The sequence below is a fragment of the Chaetodon auriga genome, chromosome 11 (assembly GCF_051107435.1).
Source record: "Chaetodon auriga isolate fChaAug3 chromosome 11, fChaAug3.hap1, whole genome shotgun sequence".
Classification (NCBI taxonomy): domain Eukaryota; kingdom Metazoa; phylum Chordata; class Actinopteri; order Chaetodontiformes; family Chaetodontidae; genus Chaetodon; species Chaetodon auriga.
Window position 1 is genome coordinate 13239189 of NC_135084.1, and position 24434 is coordinate 13263622.

At 41.7% G+C, this 24434-nt stretch overlaps 1 protein-coding gene across 1 annotated transcript; it reads right to left on the reverse strand.

The window, feature by feature from the left end:
* Window positions 1-439: 439 nt before the first annotated feature.
* LOC143328555 (leucine-rich repeat-containing protein 1-like) lies at window positions 440-23275 on the reverse strand. The gene is made up of 14 exons (XM_076743750.1): window positions 22658-23275; window positions 14264-14381; window positions 13622-13700; window positions 10903-10992; window positions 8383-8439; window positions 8156-8219; window positions 7634-7708; window positions 7375-7519; window positions 6911-7029; window positions 6597-6680; window positions 5065-5180; window positions 4416-4588; window positions 3188-3324; window positions 440-1882 (listed from the first exon to the last, which is right to left on the reverse strand). The coding sequence occupies exons 1-14, from the start codon at window positions 22814-22816 to the stop codon at window positions 1724-1726; spliced, it is 1575 nt and encodes a 524-aa protein (XP_076599865.1). The 5' UTR covers window positions 22817-23275; the 3' UTR covers window positions 440-1723.
* Between the last annotated feature and the right edge of the window lie 1159 nt (window positions 23276-24434).

Below are 24434 nucleotides of genomic sequence, written 5' to 3' on the forward strand. Positions count from 1 at the left end.
CAGAGCTACAAACTGGTACAACACATCATTATAATGTGTTCCTTAGATTTGTAGGTCTACTATGACTGTGAGGAGCACAAAAAAAAACATATCCATTCATTCTCCAAAATACTTGAAGCATGCCAGCGTCAGCACAACACGCAGCACGTGCAGGGTCAGACACGTCAAATATGGCACATGCTGGCAGAGCATTACAGAAACATCATGCACTGCTGGACAGACAAAACAAGCGATGGAGGGGGCAGGAAATGAAATATCTGGTTTTTTGCCTCAATCAAGCCAGTTTAAACGTCTGAGCTTACTTTGTCAAGATATTATTTTTGGATATAGATATTAAGAAAGACCACAGCAAACTGTTTTTAATGGGACATTTAAAAGTTCAGTCCAACTGAGATAACATTAAAAAGTGTTTGATGTATTAAAAGGAATAACAAACATGTTTAGTGTTGCACTCATTTTATTGATCAGTGGTTAGAAAGTCATCAAGATCTCAAGGCACAGTGCCCCCGTGAGATCCGCTTTGTGCAGTTTGATCAGAAAATAATTAAAAACATTAAAAACCATCACTTGAACCAATCTCTCTGGTCCACTTTTTGCAATCAATTGGTAATCAACAAAATAATACAATTTATCATGTACCATGTAAAACGATTTGAGAAAGCTGAGAAGTGCATTAAAGTGGAACTTCTAACAACTGCATTTTAAAAGGATGCCGTCCTTGTGGTATAAACCTCACGCTCACCAAACCTCCAATGGTTATTCCATACAGTACTCTTTGTTAAAGGGAGAGAAAACCTTTCAAAAAAAAAAAAAAAAAATACAGCTGTTTTTGGCATCTATTTGAAAAAACATTGCAAAGCAGTGAAGCATAGCACATATAAATAAGACAGCACTGTTACTTCTGCATAATTACACTGCAGATGAGTAATTAAAGTTTGATGTGCAGTACTTTAAATCCAAATTGAATCAATTAATGACATCTATTTATTATCCAAAAATAAGTCTAGATGTTTTACAGGATTCAAGGCATCCACTCACCCAATGACAATTATATGGATTGAATAAGACATTAGTGACTGTGTTTTGTTCATTGCTTTGATTTAAAAAAAAAAAAAAAAGTACCAAGAAAAAAAAAGTTTAAAAATCTGCAACTGATTAAGAAATTTGCTATACATTTTTATTTACATCTGAGCTGCCAAAAAGTACAAAAGTATCAATATTCACAAGAGACTATACAATAATCCTTAATCAGTAGGTCCAAAAACTGTTTTATGTTTGCCCAAAATGTAAAAAGAAGTATTCACCCAGTGTTTTAAAAATAGATAAAGAACAAATATATAATACATTTACGAAGGTTTGACCATATTATAAAGACTTATAATAGTGCAACTACCTAATGTATATTTTAAAAAGAGGCATTTAAAAAAGTAATAAATCTTTAAAATATCTTTTTAAAAGGAGCGTCTGTGCAGATTATTGCAGTGGACATTAATTAAAAAGAGGAAGGCACGGCGGCCCTGATAGACTGAGTCAAACACGTTTTACGCAGGGCTGGAGATGGAGTAAGGTTACAGGCGTCCCGGGGTTTAATCAGAGGAGGGGGAGGCCACACCGGGGTTCGTAGGTAAAAAAAAAAAACAAAACAAAACAAAGGGGGCTGCGGGGTTTGTGCAGGACGACACGGCGAGACACAGGAGGTAAAAAACATTTCTGAGGTAAAAGGTCACACAGACGTGGTCACTCTGTCTGCAGCGTTATTGACCTCATTTTTGTTGGAGTCCAGGCCTTTGGCAGCGTTCAGGTCGTTGCGAAGGTTCTCGGCTGCTTTCTTCATCGATTTCAGCTCGCCAGGGTGAGGCGTGGCCCGCCGGAGTAGTGTTCCCTGAGCGAAGGGAACAGACTTAAGTTAGTGGTACGTTTGTTTTATCTGCAGCATGGAGAGTCATTGAGTTAAGAGACAAGAGAGCTGAAGGACAAGGCAAGCTAAAGGCTAGCTCATAACTGAACCAATCCAGACCCCGCGCATAGCATCAACTGGTGGCCTGCGGGTCAAATCCAGTCCACCACATTCTCATCCGGCCAACAGAATATTGACAAACTCTGAAAATGTGTGCATCTAATCTTATTCAGCAGTGGAAGGTCTGGGACGCTGTCTCTGGGACACAACAATCAGTGGAAATGGAGTTGAAAGAATACGTCTGAGTCATAAATAATTATGGACTAATGGTCTGAGCCTTGGTTTCATGCTTGCCTAATCACAAGAGACGTGAGAGCCTCTGCTCTAGCATTTGTCTTGCTGGTAGAAAAAGGAAGTGTTAAATCAAACAACAGTCAAACAAATTCTGCACTTCGGTGTGGAAGACAACAAATGAAGTGCACAGTTTTTTCGACATGCTAGCGGCGTCAGTCTGGCATTGTGTTGGTCCACCACTTTGGTCCAGGCTGAAATCTCAGAATCTATATAATGGATTGCCATAAGTGCTGTGAATCTGTGGGAATCTCACAAATCAATTCCGATTCTTGGGGCGTCCGATTCGATTCACAATTGATTCTCGATTGAATGAACAGAAAACAGAAAACAGGGAGCTACGTTCAGTCTCTGTCCCAGTAAACTGTGTGCCAAACCATTCACTGGCATCCTAAGAAGCAGCACTAATTAACAGATTCATTTGATAGCATCTTACAGTCTCCTGCCTGCATGCAAATAAGAAAATGAGGAGGAGTGTCCGTCTGTGGTTTTAAGGTTATATCTCCAGCAGTGCAGAGCAGCCTCTCTGCTGCACCGTGAGCTCCGGGAAATGTGAAAAATGCTTGCAACTGCTGTCCTTTTTGAACACGTATTAAAGATAACTCGAGCGTGTACGTGCTGCAGACTGCTGCGCTGCCTTTGCAGCTGTGTTTTGCCTTTCTCATCGTGTCAACATCACCTTATCAACTAACATTTAGAAAATGGATTTCTGACATTAAGTGAATCAGCTCCAACTCGTAGGAGATAAGAATGAACATTCTTATGGGGTTTTTTCATCCACCCCTAATCACTCTAAAGTTTTGTACAGACATTTATGCTCCCCTGAGGATGAATCCTTTGAATTTGATCTCCGCATTTCCTCTCGCACCACCCTCAGGTTAATTCCTGTGGCTCATCGCCAACTCCTGGATGGGTTGCTGTGAAATTTGCTGGTCTCACCTTGTCGTCATCCTCCTCATCATCGTCCAGGAAGTGAATGGCACTGATCCTGTTCACTGCTTTGCTGTCCCACGTGTCGTCTGCCATGTCATTCACCAGGCTCTCCAGGGCTCCACAGCGAGCAAGATTATCAGAGCCTGCGGTCATTTTTCAAGAGAGACAACACAGTTTGCATTACTGGAAGTCGTGCACACATCAAAATGCTCAGATAGAGTTACAGAGTGCGAGCTGAAGTGAATATTTCAGCAGATTCTAATCAATATGGTTGTTGTGATTGCTTCTCTGCAATGTGACAACTCAAGAAATGAAAGCTGTCACATAACCCAGAGCCTGAAACTGCCAGATCACAGTTTCAAATCCCAGCTTAGCCACAGGCTTACAGCAACACAATCTTCCCTGCCCCCAACCTCAGCTTCAGCCTCACTCCTCTGCCCTCCACCATCTCCGTCTCAGATCTGCATCTTTCCCACAGGATGAATGAATAAATGAATGGATGAATGAATGTGCCATTGCTCTTTGAGGGAGAAACCAACATCTTTTCAAATGCAGAATACAGCGACAAGCAGGGAACACATTTTTTGCATTGAATCACCAGTGCTCCACAGATTTGGGCGTAAGGCTGTGGATGACCGCAGAGGAAATTACAATTAACCGTTGTATCAGGCACAGACAGAGCCGGCCCTCGGCTGCATCTCTATACCCAGTGGGTGAGCTTTTAATGGCAGCGGGCCAGCCACTGCTAAGCCTCTTTAGCTGACCAATCCACCGCATTTCTGAAAAACATAACCAAGGAGGGCCTCAAGGGACAGGAGAGGCCCTGATCTGTTATAGGCGCTGTGATCCCTTACAGGACCTCATAATCGACAGATACTGCAGCAAGGGATCAGAGGGCGTGGAACGCAGTGTGCTTCTCTGAGCAGATCATGTGATAATGTCATCAAAAACCGCGGGGCACTAAGTACCCGGAGACGATGCAAAAACTGATGAGGAATATTACTCAAGTGTTGGCACCGAGTCATTTCACTGTAGGAGAGGCCCCACACTTCAGAAACAAGGAGACGCTGGTCTGCTCGGATGTATGTTCATACAAACAGCACACATGTAAAGAAACAATGTTCATCAACAAATATGTTATGATAGAATCGAGTTCTGGTCGCTAAATCTGATAATACTGATGATTCATGGTGGTTATTCAAAACCCCTGAGGTTTATCTTAGACAAAGATTACCTTTATTGTCTGATTCACAGGGCTGCTGAGGCAGCAGCACACAGGTGAGCACTTTCTCGCCTGAGTCAGGATCCTCGTCGGTCTGAAAGGTGAGGAGAGGCTGCGACTGGTTTTCTGACAACCACAAAGCCTTCAGTCGTAGTGTGATCAGTGACATCGGTAAGTGGGTGAGCCTGAAAACAAACAGGAAGTAAATCACTGATGGGCTCATATCAAACAGGGTTTAAAGAAACCACAAGACACCTGCAGGTAAACATTTTTGGATTAGTGTCTGTGTCACGTTTAGGATGAGGAACTTGGCCATGACATCATGGAGGAGAGGAAGCACTCTACAGACACTGAGGTGAACATGTTTGTGTGTGACTAAAGCAGCAGACACGCCTGCAGCTTTCTCTGAAGACAAAGCTTCAGACAAAACAGGTACAGACAGAGAACTGCAGGCAAAACAACCTCTGACTGACGGTGAGTAACATGGTCAAAACATCAAGATTATTTCTTCAAGAATTCACCAAGTTTGATCATTTACTACTCAATCACAAAGTCTTCAAACAGCTTGAAGGACAATGTGCTCTTACATATAAGGTGGCATTCGCTGCTCTCGCCACCAAGAAACCAGTGAAAAGAAGGCATGAGTGTGTTGTGAACGAACCTATTTCCAGAGACATCGAGCACATGCAGCTCTGTGGCTTGAGACAGCTCTGACGGTATCCTCGTCAGTCTGTTCTCTCGTACACAGAAGACATTCAGACCGCTGCAGCCCCCGATCTAGATAACAGAGGAGACAACATGATGAGGCTGCGTGTCGGTCGCCGTACAGGTGACCTGGGACGCATGAACACAGAATACAGGCAGACACACGTAAAGGTTGGTGTTTTTTAACAAAGCCAGGACGAAAGAAACCAGAGTGAATCTGTTGTCAGCATTTGGACACTTTGTCCCAGAATTGGTGATCTCAACGGCAGAGCAGTTAAATGTCAATGAGATGTGGCAGAGGGACCTAAAATTAGGAACAATTAGGCCTAGCAGCCAGACAGAGCAGACACTTGATGGGATAGTTGTAATCTATTAATCTGCTCAGACACAGACCTGAGCACACAGATCATCATGTTAATAAGTTCATCAGTTACATGAGTAAATATGATTAGGGGCTTAGAGCAGGGAATAGACTCACCAGTAAACAAAGCATGAAGAGCAAACTAAGTTTTACACAAGTGCATTATTATTCAACCCTTTCATGTAAGCAAAAGTGTTCTGAGCAACTAATCAGCAATCAATAGAATCGATAAAACTGGGCCAATGGTCAAATAGCTGAGCAAAGCATGAATCAATGCATGTCCCATGTTTGCGCTGTGGTTGTCAGAGATGTCATGGCATGCTGGTTTGAGAAAACAGTGACACCATCAGCATCAATTCATTGTCTAAGCCGACCGTTATTTTCCTCCAAACACTGCACTCTTTGCATCATTAAGACACAGAGGCATTGTACGACGTCTAAAGGAGCCTTTCAGATGAAGCTTTAAAGCAGGCGTGCCTTCACTTAAACAGACAAGAGGTTCGAGAAGAATGTCACGTACGAGCACAATGGAGACACTCAAGACGGAGCTGAACGAGCAGAAGACTGAGCAGTGAAAGCGAAATGAGAGGCCGCGACAAGTGGGAGCATTGTTGATCCAAACGTGAATGAACTTTAGACGGTTTGAGCCAATGAAAATCTCAGCGTTGCTTTAAAGAATTACATAACAATAGTTACAGACTAACAGAACAGCATGACATCAGTTTACTGAGAACAGAAGAAAAAATGACCGGTTTGTTTGATTTGAACTGCAGCTCTGATCCAAACTGCATCACCTACCGAACTAAACGTAACAGCAGCAGGTGTAGAATGCGTCAAACAACAGGCAAAGAAAGTAATTGCTTCTGATATTTGGAAACATGCGACGCCTACAGGCAAAGCTCTTCTCTGTGTAATTAACTCTGGTTTTAATTAGCTTTGTTTTCGTCCAGTCGTCCTGCGGGAGATGTCTGCCATCAGTCAGTGCTGGACTGCTTAGCTATCAACATTACAGAACAAACCCCACATAACTACCAGTACTTACAACTGTTCATCCAGCACTTGAAAGTGTCCCTGGACACACTTGAACTTTTAATGAAATGATGCTGGTTGATATATGAAAAGCTTACCTCCTTAGGTAATAACATTAGCTGGTTTCTGTCACAGTTGAAGTTGGAAAGTCGCTTCAACTTCCCAATACTCCTCGGCAAACTCTGAAACAACGAATACAACTACAATCAGAAAGAGCACCACGTGCTTGTCCAGTTTTTAAATACACTGAAAGCTGAATAACCACAAAGGCACATGAACAGCATTTCCTTATCTCATTAGTCTCTTTACATTTTACAAAACAGACATTCAGACAGACGATGAGAGCTTCACGCTTCTTAAACCCTTCTCTGACCTGTACAGTTTCTGAACAGTAATGAAGTTGCAAACACACCTGTAGCTGGTTCTCCGTGAGCACAAGTTCAGTAAGGCTTTCACAGTTGCCTATGCTCTCTGGAAGAAACGTTAGCCTATTCTGATCAGCTTTCAGTATCGAAAGTTTCCGTAGTTTTCCTGCAGACAGGGAAAAAAAACAGTCATCAAACTAAACCTTATACCAGACACTGATCAGCAGGCTGATGAAGCAGTTTCTAGGTTACTGTGGAAAATGTTTGCTGTTGTCCTGTCAAAGTAATGCTGGCATATTTGCTGTTCACACACAGTACATGAAGCGTCTTACTGCGTTCCATGGCTGTTACATACGAACATGCCAACAAGCCATTTTTAATTGAAGCTTGAGGAAAGAGCTATATTTTCCCATATGCACGAAATACCTAACAAGGAGAAATACGCTATTAGAAAAGCTTGCAAGATGGCATCATCATGCTAACGAAGAGCTACGAGAATCCACGTGCTTACCAATGCTTTCTGGCAGAGCATCGATGAGGTTCTGAGACACCAGCAGGTCAGTCAGCGACACCAGGCCACCTAACTCGGCTGGAAGTCGCTCTATTTTGTTTTCCGATACATCCAGACACAACAGGCTCTTCATACCGCCCATTTCCTGAGGTTCAGAGCAGAGACTTAGAATCAAACAAGTTACAGTTATATGAAAGAGTGATACTCTCATTAAAAGACAGACAACAGAATCTATAATGACAAATTGCGAGTAGCTTACAGCAGGTATTTCAGCCAACTGGTTTCCATCCAGCCACAAGTCCTTTAAGCTGACAAGACAGCCTATTGACTCTGGCTATGTGGGAGAAAGAAATGTAGGAATTGAAAGAGTTGAGAGCCAGGAAAATAGAAGAGAAAGAGACAACACAAGACAACAGAGAGGGAAAAATACAGCGTGAGTATCAGAACTGAGAGCACAACACATTCAAATATCTAACAATGCACAGCTGAGGAATAAACTACAAATGAAACACATAAAGAGCTTTTTCTTGGCTGCCTGACGTTGCTTGATCTGTTAGTAAATCATTCACCATCAGAGCTGGAGCGCTCACATAAGATTACAACTTAAAACCAAAGCTCAGGGCAGATGGTCATCCTCCATCTGGGTGATAAGAGCTGAAAGCTGTTCTCGAGGGATGCTAATCTACTTGGATGTGACAAGAACAAGGAAATGGGAAAAGTTTTGTTGTGCTCATTTTGTGAGTAAACAAGTTTCCCAGTATCCCGGGGGGGCGACACTTACCAAACTGTACAGTTCATTATTTCCTAGGTCGAGTTCTTCAAGTCTATGAAGCATAGATAGTGACCTGCCAATGACAGATGACACTGATGAAATGTCCCATCCAAGAACATGCACAGCCTCTTTTTTATACAAAGGCACAACAAGTACACTTTGGAGATATGAGATACAACAATATACAGCAGAAAAACACACATCCACATAGGCCGTGCAGTCAGCTGACTACTTACTCTGGTAGGAATGTCAGCAGATTTTCTCTGAGTTCTAGTGAGGCCAAATTGGAAAGGCTGCAATGACAAAATGGCAAAATGAAAGACGACTCTACACTTCAGTTTTGATGGTCATGTCTCCACAACGCTGATAAATATGACACATAATGGTCTGACTGTCTCGAAAACAAAGAGTTTTTAATGAGAGCTAGAAATGGTTGTAACACGTCTTCTTGCAATCAAGATTTCTGGGAACAGGAAGCACTTTGGAGGTGTGTCGGGCTTATCAAGGCTGTAAAATTACGATGGCATAAACAGGCGCTGCATACTTTAAATGAAGAGAAGAATGCCTAAATGGCCATCATAGACCAAAGTACAGGGTTATCTTCTTGCAGTGCTGCTTCCATATACCTCAGTGCTGTACATGTGTCCAATGACGAGGATTTTATAACAGTCTAGTAGCAGAGTGCAACGTCCATCTTGTTGATACACGGAATCTAACGGCTACTTCTGGATAATCTTGTGTTCTTCGTTCACCACTTCAGATTGCACAGTCACCACAGATTAAAAGACAGGCAGAGCAAATAATGAAAACAACCCCCTCACTGCATCAAGTGTCTCAGGTTTCCGTGGAAGACGTTTTTTTTGTCAGAAAAACTCCCATCTCAGGAAATAAACCACTGATAACCCCTTGAAAGTTTATCTCATCCGCTTTTCCAACTGCGTTATGGTTTTCATTACCTTCTTCCCTTGACAGAGAGCAGGCCTCAAGTCACTGCGTTACGTAAGACAGATATGAGACATGTGTGGGGCACATGCCGTACCTTGAGGAAAAGGGTGTTAGGAGAGCTCTTGAACTTAAGTTGACTTTGTTGGTCGGAAAACTGTGCATGTCATAGATGTGCCCCAAAGAGACCGTGTGCAAGGCTGAAATCACGTAAATCACTGCGGCTGGAAAAGCTCCGGCTCTTTTCTGTGTTCAGCTGGAAGACGTTTCCATAGAAAACAACAGGAAGAATATGAGAAAAAGGCCGTCACAGCCAACTCGGTAGTCGACAACATTTCTCACTAAAATATATCTCGTTGGGGGGAAACAAATCCTGTTCATGAAAACACTGTGTTGCTAGGAAAGAGATGATGTGTTCGAGGGCAGACCACAAATCAGAAGTATTATCGGTGACACTTCCAATACGTTCAGGTCGAAGTGAGGAAAAATGTAAATCTCATTTTCATGCTTTTTTTTTTAAGTCTTTCGCAATAAAGATTAACATGCTGCAGCATATGTGACAATGAAGGAAATATATGGAGCCTGAAGAATACTCAACACACGAACAATAGTCTCAGTCCATGCGGGCGCGTCGTCAGAGCACGCTCCATCTACATAATCCATTACAGCTCGGCTCTTCATCAGAAAATCTATCTGGTGTTTTGTGTCTTGCATGAAATCTGATTTAAGTCCATCATTAGGCTAAACACTGTACATGTATAACATCAGATTAACATTAAGCCTACAGAGCCCATCTGCAAACAGCGCAGCATTATTTCAAAGGCTACACTCCGGACCTACGATCGCTAAAGGAGCAAAAAGAATCACTTCTTTAATCGCAGTCAGGCTCTCATCTGCCATCCATGCATTATCCCCGGGAGGTTCAGCAGTAATCCTTAATTTATGGCACCACGGCAAGCCAAGACAAATCTCTGTTTAGTTTAGCTCCAACTGTTTCAGCCTTTATCTAATAGTTCAAATATGCCATCCAGACCAGCGCCAATAAGGATTTAAAATATACTACAGCACAACATCAGCGCAAGTTTCACCAGGGATACACTGCCTTTAAAGAACGCCTATTTTGACCTCTAAAAAAATCATTCAATAAAGATGAAGGTGCTTAAAAACAGAGAGAACAGGTAATAAGACATAGTAGCCGTCTGGGGTAATTTTATCCCTTTAAATCCCAGTGAGGGTTTAAATTCAGTTTCCCTTGAATTCCAGACATCTACTAAAAACATCCCTTGTGGCAATCTGACCTAAAAGCACATAGTTCTGTTATTAAATCCAATTATAACTGCACTCGACAATAAGGGAGACCTGGTAGGAATAAGAATGTTAGCGGACATGCTTTTCACTACAGCAGAGTTTGCACACATCTCACAACAGACCCTTTGGCTTATATGAACCAAGACAATGCAGCCAAGGAGAGGACACTGACTGATGTGTCTGCGAGGAGGGATGTGGTTGATATGTTTTCCTCAATGCAGTGAGATGGAGGACACTTGAGAAGAAATGGCCCCGATCAGGCGAAAGGGAGGCAATAGAAACGCAGGCTTGTCTCGAAAAAGATTGCATTTTCTAAAGGTTACACACATCCCGAACACCATGTTTGCTATTTGATCAAAGTAACAGTCATTAGAGGGTCATCTGAGGGTAAGAGAAACATTTTCATCTTTGCCTGTGCTGTGCAACTGTGTGGAAATGTTTGCTGGCAAAGGTTAGACGTTCAACATGTCATGGCGCGTGTGATGAAACATGGTGCATTTACTTACTTCCCGATGTTATCTGGAAGAACTTGCAATGAAATATCATTGATGGAAAGGCATGTTAGATTCCGCAGCTCTGGAAAGCTTTCTGGTAACCTGGAAAAATAAAAGAGAGGCCACAATGTGAGACGCCAGCTGAGAGGGAGTCAGTCAAATGCTTTAAATCCAAAAATATTTTTGACATTAACTTTGGCGATTCAAGTGAGAAGAAGATTCAAAGGAAGTCAGGTCACTCCTTCCGTGTCAGCCAATCACAAAAGCACAGATGCGCGGGTATCTTTTAATGTGATCACATGGTGTTACACCTGCACAGTCTGCAACTATGAATCAGAGCACGAATAGAGAACAAAAACTCTTGCTAGGTGGTGATGTGGCATTTAAGGCAACCATTAGCTAACGAGTTAGCTACATAACACTGATCATCCATTAACCAGGTGACCTAACATACATTCATGACTCAATACAACATATTCACTGACGCACGACAGGAGAGTTATCACTTCAGCTGCCAGACTCCACGTTGAGATTTAACGCCATAGATATACAAAACAATAAATGCCACATTCAGGCTTGTGAGATGCGTCCCTGCCTGACTCATTCAAACAGTGGAAAATGTCAGACTTGTGTGCTGCTTTTGCGTGTTCTCATGAAGGAAATGTCAGTATTGTAGAACAGGCAGAAACGTTTCGCAGCTAAAACTCTATTTTACAATATCGTGTCCATAAATGATACCCTCGAATCTACGCTTAGCTGATTGGCTGAAACGGAAGGAGTCATCTGATTGGCTACAGATAACTCCCCGTTATCTATATCAAAACCCACGCACAAACGCAGTGAAGTTCACACAAGACAAGCAGTTTGTAAATGAAGGTTTTTGATGAAAATTGCAAATCCTTCCAATATAATCCTTCTTTGTGGATTTCTACTACATATTATTTATGTGTGGATTAGTTTTACATTTATATACAACGACTGTTTTTGTGTGCATTGAGTCATTTCTATATAAATCCCCAAAAACATTTGTGAATCCTTCTGTGTTGATTAATACTGAGGCTGATCTGACTCCACAGTGTAAGTGATGTGAAGCCAGAGTTCATCACACTTCAGCCATAAACTCTTGATGAGCTGAAGTCAGTCTGTGCTTGTTGCTGTTCATCTTTGTCCTGTCCCGCCCATTCTATTCAAAAAAGGGCTTAGTGCAGCTTTAAAAACTTATTCACTTGTATATAAACATTAACAGAACAAAGGGGGTCAAAATGTTCCTGTTAAAGCCCAGGATGTGATTACACAGGACAAGCTGAATGCTACTGGACATGATCAGAATGCTTTAATTACACCAAATGCACCTGCCACAAACACAATGTTAACAGTATGCAGTCACCTGAAAAAAGGACAGCATGTTCCCATATTTTCATTTTCTATAAGGAGAAAAACAGACTATTTGCACACTCTTGTCAAGTTTTTTACTTTAAAAGCCATTTTCCTCGTTAATGTTGTGGGCTGACCAGATGGGACTACTTAGATGGGAGCTGTGGTCACACTTTGATCCACAGCAACAACAACAAAATGCTGCTTCTTACATCTTTTGAACTTTGGTTGTTTCCGATTTTGCCGGCAGTCCAAGTGTGCTTGTAATTGTCTTTGGGCATCCTACGGAAATGTGGGCTTGGGAGGCTACTTCTACTGAATGAATGTAAGATCCTGCTGAATTACACTCACTTACAAAGCCTTGAAATCATACAGGTTTTGTATGTCTATCAGACAAGCTATAAACGAGTCTGAATGAGTGGAGCCTGATGCTGGTATTTGGACCCAGGCACACCGCAGCTACACGTAAGCTAAAGCCTGCTAATACAAACACAGTCTCCACCGCTGAAACTCAAACTGGGACCTGCCTTCAATCCCAAAATAACAGGTTCTTTAATAGAAGAGCGAATACAGGCATCATAGTTATTACTATTTTTCAGATGCTGTCAAGGTTGTTTTTAAACACCAGATGAAATCAGGTTTATATTTTCAACTATCGCGAGTTGAAAGCCACTTATCTTCACTTTCATATGTTAATAAAGATTTTAATCTATATGGTTGACTGAGCCTTTAATTTTGCCATGAATTTAAGATTTAAGACAACAAATGCCATCACATTCCTGCTCGCCCATAGTCGCAGTCAGACCTTTACTATGTAACTGTTAAAATAGGGCCATGAAAGAGTGGAAAATTAGGTTACTACTGTGGAAAAAGAGTGAAGTGTGTGCGTCTGTGTGTGCAAGCGAGTGTGCACTTTAACAGTATTGAACACCGATGCCTTTGTCATACTAGTCATTGTTGCCTCCTAAACTATATACTGCAAAAGCCGTGTGGTTTTGCTCCTGCTGAGGTGTAAATTAGATTCACCCACACAATGAAAAGCACACTCTGCACTATTTACAATCTGTCAAGGATAGAGCATTAATATCTATAATGGCAGAACACTGAAATATACATTTCTCTCCACAATTTTCAAAGATGTACTTCCTCTTTTTGTTATCCTAACATTTTAATCTTGACAAATATGCCTGTTTATTAAAAGGAAATCAATAAGTATCAAGGATCAAAATAAATAAATGCAATATGCCAAATGTTACTAACCGTGACAGCTGCATATTTTAGAAGAGACCAAGAGTATAGCATTAAATATGAGTGATGGGTGATCTGAAATGGAAAACAGCATAAGCTGGAGGACTACCTTGTTAATGGATTTCCACTGAAATCTGCCACTTGGAGGGCTTTGCAATAAGAAATGCTCTCTGGAATTTCCATAATATCTGAAGAAGAAAAAAAGACACACGTTAAAACACTCAAAACATGCTCTAACTTCACAAAATAGATGTACTATAGAATCAGCTGCAGTTCAATTATACATAGATGCGCACTCGTTTAAAACATCTCCAGTTAATTATGACTCAACACAAACAGCACTGTGTGTTAAAGGTCTGTTTACCCTCTTTTAACTTATTTGACTCTCTGAATTTGGTTTTGCTCTCCGGCCACAACTGTGAACATCCCGCTCTGCTGCGAGAGAAACCTCAGCAGTGTGTCTAAAGGAACATGGTCTGTCCAAACAACTGAGGAGACTCAGGCTAATGCTAACCATCTTTTTGTGTTTGCTTGTTGTATCATCTTCACTAATGAGGACTAAATCTGTCAACGTGATTCATTCGCTGAACTTAGCGGCGTCTTGCTCAACTGTAAAAATAATTTCTGGTAAACATGAAGAAAACACACACAGTCCTAAAATGTAATGCGGAGCAAATGGGAATGTGTTTGTGTCATAATATTCTTGTTTACTTTTCTTCTGCTTTGTTGTGCCAGTGCTTTCCTTTCTTACCATTTCGAGAGACATCCAGCTCCACCAGCTGCATGAAGTTGGCTATTTCTGGTGGAAGCCTCTGGATCTCGTTGTCACTCAGGCCAAGTTTTCTTAGTTTCACCAGTTGGAAAAATGGCTGAAAGGTGAAAAGAAATGCTTATTCAGTAAAATGACTGAAGGGCTTTCACATTTTAACAATGCTCTTTCACAACACTTGTGCATCTTGGATTGATTATGGAGAGAAATGTGAACTTGACACCTTCTTGGATCATTTTTTTACATGCTATTGGTTCATGCACAGAAATTAAATGCGACTGAGACACAATCTTACATTCATCCCCACCATTGTTAAAGATGCTACTATAAAACCCTTTTATTCAATTTCCAGTATATTTAACTGAAGGTGATGTTATGTTAGGTGACAGAAATGACAAACGGTTTAGATTAAAATCACCTTTTTAAAAAGGACTGATTGTGTATTACAGCAGCACACACCTTGTTAGCATTTTCAGAAATAATAATGACTCAGGGCAACACAGGCTGCAGCCTCGACATGTTTTCTTACAATTCTGTTATTCCTTTTTATGCCACAGCAGGTGACAGCAGGCTTTACTTTGTGTCTTACAGTCAAAAGAGTTCTGCTACAGGCCAGCTCTAATGTGCTGTCATGTCGGATCCCAGGCCTCAGACAGTCAGACACAACTCATAAAATAGTTTGGAGAGGTCACGGTCACAAGCCGCTACTTAGAAGCACAGGGATCTAGCTTTGCTGTCAATTTCTGGGAGGGAAAGATCCAGTTTGGCACACTTCTTTAAAGGCTAAAAGCAATTATCACAAGTACATACTTGACACCCATGACAAGAACAGGCAAAACCTCGCCTGTGTGGTGATAAAGCAGGTAGCTAACAACACTGCGTCAGGTTCCCCGGGTGTTTTGGCATGAAAAGAAAAAAAAACTGAATTCCCCTCCTGGCCTTTCTAATTTCCCTGTTATTGCTAGTTCCACAGGAGCCGGCCACGAGGGCTCATCCATGCATGCAGTTGCTAAAACCATACATTTATCATCCAGTCAATCAGTCGCTGAAGTTAACGTACAAACGTGCTGTGCACTCCTCTGATCTGCATGTCCAGTATGTCGCAATCACATATTTTCACCTAAATATGGCTAAACAAACAACCCTGCTCTAAATTCTCATACAAAAGGAATGCAGCGCAGCACAATGGCTGTGTATTCCACTGACTGTCCTGAAGCTGTATGCGCAGGCGAAGGTAATGTTTTCTCTAAAGGTGGATGGAGCTAAACAAGGCAAACAACTTTCCTGAGCTGAAAATACATTACAGTAAGCTGCTGTAAAGGTTTATTATATCAGTATGGCTGGTGCACACACAACCCATACAGCTCATTATTGTAAAATTAGCCTCACTTTTCAGCACATTACCAGCCTTAATGATTTCTGATTAATTCTTAATGATTGTGCCATTTCCGATAATATTTAACGCTAGAGCCCTCAGAGTACAGACCCCGCTGTACAACGCCTGTGTCTGGATGTTCAGTGTGGGTAGAGGAGGGAAAAAGAACAAAAGCTATAATGCAATCATAATGTTTTCGGTCTGCCACATCACCTGCACACCTGATCATAGCTGTGCAATGTCTTTGCATTCTTTAAAATATGAACTCATGATCCAGCTGCTCATTATCCGCACGCCATATGCAGACACAGACCACTTTTTAATAATGTGTGCACAGTAAATAAGGCCCAAGAGTCCAAAAGTCAAACTCCACCCTATTACAAAATGCACGTCATTCTAAGGCATGAAGACATTTCAAACAGTCTCTGAGCCATCGTTTCATCAAGCAAACAAACCTGTCCTCCTACATGTCATGACAACTGACTGAGCTTTTGCATCCTTACCACTTCAATTTCACTTTCATGTTTCACTTTCTTGCAAGCACCTTCTGTGGGTGAAGTGTGTGTCTGCTAAGTCAGTGTCCCAATCACACGTGTACAGCTCAAAGGTTTGTCTTGATGATATCATAAAGGGAGTTTTGGCTAGTACGGACCTGTTCATTTCCAGAAGACTAACCTGAACTGCGACGGATGAGGAAAACAATGCAAATTCAGATTTTCCCAACATGTTTACCACTCTCAGACTCTTGACTTCAACTATGCCACTCCTTTATGACACAGCGAACCCAGCCGGAAGCAAACAGGTATTCTTGAAACCCGTATCAAGAGCTCAAAACCTTTGGCTCAAGAGAAAACAAAGACATTTCATTCAAACGCTTTTATCTGGCTTTTGTCCCAAACTAATCCTCATGCTAACAATAAAGACAGAGGAATAACAAAGAGGAATACGGAATTGATTCTTCTGTATTATCAGTCTAGTCACAAATTTGCAATGAGCTTTGTGAGGCTTACATTAGCATACTGACAGCAAACCTGTTCTTCCCGTAACTCCGCACCACGCCCCAAACAATCACCCATGTGTGACATTCAAAAAACAAAAACAGGCTGAGTCAAGAACATGTTAACCATTCTCTCAGCCCCAGAGTCAATGTTTGAATCTTCAGTTTCACCTTCAGCACTGTTTGTTAGGGAACAAGCAGAAGCCCGGAGGTGGTTTGTGGCCAATAAGTGCCTGGATTATTGCACTGCACGCTGTCAACAAAAGCCCGTCATGTATTCATACGGGACAAGACACATGTCAATTTGTAGTTTAATGACAAAATTTCTTATATAACCCAACCAAAACATTCATTTTTTGAGACAGTAGATGACAGGAATGTAGAGCTTGTTGATTATCTGGACTAGGCTTCTGTGCTTTCAATTTGTCATAAAGAAAAACAGTATTGCCACCTCATATTTGTATGCCTCTGCCAACCAGTCAAGTTTCAGTTTACATCCACGTCTGTCCAGACTCATAATAAGACTAATTTAATAAAAGCATTAAGTGTATTTTCTGGCAAAATGGAAGTCATCCCTGTATTGACACATATGATTCCTGTCAGAAACATGCTATCTTCACTGAGAGACCATTTCTACAGACTGATGGACTGATAGAGAGCAATGGAGCAATGACAATCACCTGAAGCTCAGTATCAGCAGAACCAATGAGCCCGTGGTGGACTACAACGCTTCAAATATGGATGTTACTGCAAAGAAGCCACACATTCTGAAGTGTGAATGCTTTGCACTCATCTTCAGCCAGGCAGCACAGAACAGTCAGCACAGTTTCAGGATGAACACCGAGATTAGTGTCACCAACTCAGTGCCTGAAATATGGTCACAGTCTCCCCTTCGGTTCCTGAGATGTGGTGTTGATTAAAGGCCAGAAAAGTGTCTTTGCAGAACATTATGATGTCACAGTGAAGATGGCCTTTGACCTTTTGGATATGTCATCACTTCATCATGTTGTCATAATTAGCGTACAGATTCTGTTATGGTCACAGTGACCTATGACCACTAAAATCCAATCAGTCCAAGTGGACATCTTGCGAGATGTAATGAAATTCCCTCCAACAAGTTCACAAGAATGGAACAGACAGATGAACACAGCCTTCATGGAGGCATAAAAATGCACACAATCAACAAAACCTCATGTTGACTACATTTCCAAGGCCACAACCCTAAAGCCACAAAGACTGAACTAACAGACATCAGTGGTCAAATGCTTCTTGCAGTCTAAGGTTACATGGTCCTCTGCATACAGTGTTATATATCACAGCGAAGGATGGAGTTACAACCGTCATGTCAGACACTCAACAACTGCACTACTTTTGGACAGTTATTTCTCTAGAAGCACATCCTCTTAAAGATCACATGACAGTAAAGTTCAACCACCAGCTTCCTGCTCTAGGACTCATAGCACCCCTGTCTTTACCGCTCCACACGTCATAAACCAATGCAGCTTCCTGTCTAGAAGAGCACAGTCCCTGCCATCACTGCGTGTGTGATGTTTGAAACACCTAAATGACAGCATATCCCCTGAAAGCCACTCATGCCTGAACTAAGGCTGCAAATGATCATTTCCATTAACAATTAATCTGCTGACTGTTTTTTTTTTCATTTGATCAAAAACTGCAAAAGAAAAAAAAAGAAATGAAAAAGAAAGAAAATGCTCATCTATTTCCCAAGTTGGCATATTTAAGTTGATTGTTAGGATTGATTTGCATGTTGAACAAAGAGGGCAGACTGGGCGGCAACCATTGATTATTTCTGCTCAATTCATTGTTTAGTCTAAGAAATAGTGGAAAAAAAAAATCCCATGACAGACCAGGAAGATGTACTCTGATTGCTTGTTTTATTTAACCAACAATCCAAGCCTTAAATATCTTCATAAATATCTTACTATCATATATGACAAACATCAGAAGCTGCAACCACCAAATGTTTGGCATTTTTGCTTGAGACATGACTGAAACGATTAAATCTAAAATGCAGACATAAGAGCAGTTTTCAGCATACTAGTCATTCAAAACTCAGACAAAGCCACCTACACCTCTGTCTGACAGTTTCACTGGAGCTGGAGACAGTGGAAACTGCATTCATTTTTAAACTGGACGAACAGGCGAGAGCATTTCGACAACCAGCACGTCTTGCATTTTTTTCTCATCCCCTTGGTTTTCTAGTTTGACAGCTGTTTAGTAAGCTCACGACGACTATTTATGAAGCAGACTGATGGCATGCAATGTGGGGGCTGGCTGCTGAAGGGGAATTGAATAAACAAAGAGACACAAGTTACAGTTCGCTCCGTGAGTCCACTGTCTCATCACAAACAATACATAAAACAATTTAACGGTGCTCAGAGAACGAAGGCCTAGCTGCTCAACATACTCACACAAACCTGCGCGTTGTGTCTCCATGACTTGGGACATCAGCTTTTTAATTGTAAATCTAATGAAACTACCTGCTCAGGTTCAACTTGCCTCATCTTGTTACTATAAAAACACACCTCTGCTGTTTCATCTTACTGCTTAAACTGCCTTGTGCGTGTCTTTATCTGCCTGCTGGACTTGAAATACGTTTACTGTGTTGAGGCTTTGTTACAGCACCGTCAATACAATAATGAAGTAAGTGGTCCGCGCTAACTCACTTAGCCACCTCGGAGGCAAATGTGAGGAGGCCACAGTGAGCACTGAGCTGGACTGATGCAAAGGTTTGTCCAGGAGGACGTTTCTTGGGTTCACTCAGCAAGCATTGATGACATTAGTTACGTGGCAAAGAGCACAATAAACAGTTTCTCTTGTCAATATGCAAATAATTCCCCTTCTATCCTCTAAACATACTTGGAATATTTCACAACTGAGTGTAGAGATTACTAAATTGCAGGCAGTTGTGTGTGTGTGTGTGTGTGTGTGTGTGTGTGCACTGTCACAATGGGAGCACACCTGCTAATCACATCCTTGGCTCACTGGGCCAGTTTGTCAGGTGTAATGTCTGAAATGTGTGTTGGTTCATGGTTTTATTGGTCTGAACTTAACAATTCGGGTCAGTGATTCATAATGCGTTCATTAGAAAACACTAGCACACACAAATGCACGAGAGAGGCAACAACAAAACACATAATGGCGTCTTTGTTTTCAGTCAGAATACCTGTTCCTGTGCTTCTCTTCCATGGACAAAGTAAGCAGTGTGACACAGCCACAGGAGGCTGCTCACGTTATCTCTGTTCCATCACATTTCTACAGACGTGCCAAGTCCGAACATATTCTTTCGGCTCTCTTTTCTTTCCTCCATGGAGAAAATTCTCGTATTTTCTATTTAGATAAACACAAAATCATCAATGCTATGTAAACTACTTTAAGGGCTGGACAGTTAACTAATAGTTTTATTTATGGTTGGGGTTAAAAGAGGTTTTTTTTTTAATGACACACTTGTGAATGAAAGAAAGAAATGTTGGCACAAAATAGTTCTTCAATCCAATCAGCTTTATTTCCGACCCACCGTGACTTCAGTTATACGAGGTCAGGGCAGTATCTCAAGCTGACTAAACCTTATTCCATCTGTCCAGTAGTAAACCCAATATATTACCAAATGCACTCCCTGCTTTTGAAGGTTACATTGATAATACCTAACTCAATTTTCTCAGGCTCGAAATACACTCTCCAGAGTGCCACTAACAGCAACTTCTATAATAAAACCGGTTTGGCTGCACAAGTTAAAGGGAATATGCTGCAAAACCACAAAGTCAGTTATCCTTTCACTCACTGTAGCAGCTGTAGGCTATATGTCAAAGAGATACCACAAGACAGATTGTGGGATCTTGAGTTTCAAGCCTGGACGTAGAGAAATGAACCACTCTGGCCCGTGAGAAATAAAATGCACTTAATCCAGAGCACTAGCGTCACAAGTAAGAAGGCCAGGCACGTGCATGCCCACCTCATCGAGCCTGTCGGTAATTCAGTCGCCTGCACTCCTCATACATGGTTTCTAATGAAAAAAAACAGAGCTGCTGTGATGGTCAGAAGGTGTGTGCATCTGTTCAGGTTTACAGAATCCAGAAACTATTTGTGACTGACTTGAAGAATTAATTCATGGACCTATGCATATGTCTCTACAGTGGATGAACAGTGTTGAGCCAATTATTTAATTCAGCGATTAATTACTTTGTAAACTGACCATTACTCAAGCAAAAACACTGCTCATTCACTGGTTACAATTTCTCAAATGTGAGGATTTTGCTACTTTTCTCAGAATTTACTCAAAATCATTGGGTTTTGGACTGTTGGGCGGACAAAACAAGCAATCATCACCTTGGGCTCTGGGGAGCTGTGATGGTAATTTTTCACTTCTCTCTGACATTATGCATGAAGACTAGCGGCTCAGGCTGCATATTTCTGTCCAAACCTAGCCCAAGAATGACCTAAACCTGACGCCGTTCATGTGAGCTGAAGCACACAGTTTGTGCTACCCTGTCACACAGTTGCTGTTTGCATACCAGCTTAAGCATCAAAAGGCACTGTTTAATATAGGCTGTAGGTAGACTGTTTTACACACACAGCAAAATGTTTGTCGGCTATAATAAAATTTGAGTCATGGTCTAGCCCTGCCAACATGACCAAACCTGACAAAAACCCATAATTTCTTAAACTTTGTTCGAACCCAACCTGTCCCATCGGGTCCAGGTGGGCTGGGGTCAGGTATCCACCCTCTACTGTAAACTAAATGACGTTGGGTTCAGGGATTTGAATCTGATATTAACCAAATGAAGCAGATTTAGGCATCTGTCATGACATGACAATTCACAATACAGCTTTCTTTTTCGTTTTGATTCTAATACATTGGTGTTGCTTTCAGTCTTGGCTGTTAGTTGATGCAGTCAGTACTGCCACAGCTATCCCTGCCCTCCCTTGTATTAACATGATTCCAATTGGTTTCATGCGATGAGGTCCACAGATTTAAAAGAAAAACACAGTGGTATTGAATCTGTGTTTGGTATCAGCTTGGGTATCTGGAAAGAAAAAGCTGGTGCATCTATAAAATGATCGTCAGATTAACTGAAAAAGATAATGACTGTTAGTTGCAGCCAAACATGACAATATTGTACGATGAGACGCAAGATCATATTACAATATTTATCTACTATGATGATCCATCTTATACGCAGTCTTTTCCTGGCTACATCACAGCTAGTTGACAGAAAATTCAAAGTACACTTATTGGAATTTTTTCAGCAGCTTTCTGCAACATCTTGTGGCCTTCATCTGTGTATTTGTCTGTTGTTTTGGTGTCAAACTTATTTCCAAGGTCCATAATGACCCTTCAACCTTTAAATCACATCTGAGTGAAATCTTATTTGGAACAGAGAATGCTTCTACCTTCTTGGAAATCATATGCACATTACAAATGATATTTCTCTTATTCCACGTGGAATAAATATTGCCCTAGAGCCCCACTAGTCAATATTCATCATGGTACTGAGTCATATGGTTTGCGCCTTCAGATTTTGATGATAATACTCTATTATTATACTCTGTCAAACTAAGAGCATCAGAGTTTGGAGACAAAGGTCACGGCTTTTCTGACCTCAGCATGGGATCACCTGCCCAAACAGGTCTGACATGTCAGACAGAATGTCAGGGCTTTAAATGCTTGAAACACCTGGGACTGAAAATGTTTTATGATCAAAACCCAGACATCGGCACACGTGTTTAGTTAACCTGTGGAGGGAGGCATAGTTGAGGGGAAATTTCCACCTACACAGGGTGCCTGCCTTTGCTGATCTTGCGTAATTATTGTCCCCAGGTCCCAGCAGACTCTCACGGGATGCCCGATCAGCTCAGTTAGCAGCTCTGTGTCAGAAACACTTTGAACTGGAGGGACGCATTTCATGTTACCAAAAATAAGCCACGTTACGCTGCCCCTGAACCTGCCATGAAACCCAGAGAGAGTAGGCGGCTTTCTGCTTACCTTGGGCAAGTCTCGGAGTTGGTTGGCATCCAGCAACAGCTCCTCCAAACTCCGTCCGTAGCGATAAATTTCATCGGGCACATACAACAGGGAGCAGTGGCGTTTATCGATCGTCTCAACATGACGGTTGCACCGCCACAGGGGTATACAGTGAAACATCACGGGGGAGGTGGGAGTAAATCTCGTACCCGTGCGACAAACAAACAGCGGGCAGGAGGGGGATGCAACAGATTGCTACGGCGAGACAGTCCTGCGCTAAATTAACCGTGCAAGCGAGGCGAAACTCACCGGCGAGCAAACGCCGAAACTCCAACTGAGTAAGTCGCGGTAACGTTACCGAGCTAACGTTCGTTCGGTCGCCACGAACATGGGAGTTATTCTCCGTCGCTGCCTCACTTTGGTTAGTTTGTAGGCACCTGTTTTTTTTTTTCTCCCTCCACTTGGTTCCTCGTCTCGCGTCGACCTCCGCCGCTTTAAAGCCCCTTTAATTAACGGAAAAAACTCAGGCAACACAGGCTACATCTCCGTGTCGAGGAGGATAGCATTCTGCTTTTTTTTTCGTCTCGTCCCAGAGTTAATTTCCTCTCCCGTCCAGTTTCTGACCCGGAACATTCACTCCCTCATTCCAATCCTACGTCACCATTCCCGGCTGCTCCTCCCTCCGGTCCCTCCTCTGGATAGTCCCGTCCCGTACAGGGCCGCCATGATGGGGCACAGAGGACTGACAACAGCCCGGGTGGGGGCCCAGGGTGAGGGAGGACACCCAGAATAAAAGACCTGGGCCTTAAGTGTGTTTTTACAAATATTTTAAATACGCCTGTAGTAAAATCATGCTTTTGTCACCACAGCCCCCCTTGGTCTCATATAACCAGTAATAATAGTTTATTGTGGCTAATGTTAGCTAGCTAATGTTAGCAAACTGTAGATAACTTGCTGCATAGTCTTTATTTAGCATGTTTGAAACTAGGAAAAGCTATGAGACACAAAGCCTGAGAATGGTAGTACTTCCTTTTTACTGTGTCACTTTTGAAAGATTTTATTTTTCTTAATTTCAATTCATAAGAATTATAGCACATCCTCACAACAACCGTACTTGGTGTGGTATGACCATTCATTTATTGTGGACACTGTTAGTGAGCTAAGGTTAGCAAACTTGAGGTAAACACAGTAACAGTGCTGCGAAACTGACACTCTGGTTGTTCAACTGTTGGGTATGTTTCAAACATTATCCCTTGATTGTCACTTTTACCACAGCACCCAGGATAAGTTACACTGGCTCAATTTCAGTAAAAGCAGCAATACAGAGTGATTCAAGTACTGTTCTTACATAGAGTTTTCAGTTATTTGGTCTTTATAGGTTACGATTTTACATCAAAATATGTTATCATATTGTAAAATACGATGCCTTGTATAGCTTTAACCACCCACCAGTATAAAGTTGTTAATATTTGCTTCACCTCAACTCACAGAAATAAGCTAAAATACTGCTTACAGAGTAATGTATCAGTATTAGAAAACAAATGATATAACATGTCCTTGAGTGGTGCCATTCTCTTGTATAATGAGTACTTCAGTGTTGATTATACTTCAGTATTTTCACTTAAGCCTTTGAATGCAGAACCTGTAATTAGGTATTCCTACATTGTGATTTTGTTTTGTTCAATATTTCTTCCACCACTGGCAATCACAGTGTGCCGCTCATTTATTGTAGACCTGTTCAGTGGTTGTGATAAAAAAGCATGTTATTAATTGAAATTTTAATAGCCTGTTTTTAAAG

What these genes read in the sequence shown, in the direction of transcription:
- LOC143328555 (XM_076743750.1), bottom strand. Translation starts at nt 22,816, where the DNA reads ATGTTTCACTGTATACCCCTGTGGCGGTGCAACCGTCATGTTGAGACG. An exon ending in TCACGGAGAACCAGCTACAG is followed by an intron (nt 6,681 to 6,910) that starts GTGTGTTTGCAA and finishes TCGTTGTTTCAG; the next exon opens with AGTTTGCCGAGGAGTATTGG. An exon ending in TAATGTTATTACCTAAGGAG is followed by an intron (nt 5,181 to 6,596) that starts GTAAGCTTTTCA and finishes TCTGTTATCTAG; the next exon opens with ATCGGGGGCTGCAGCGGTCT.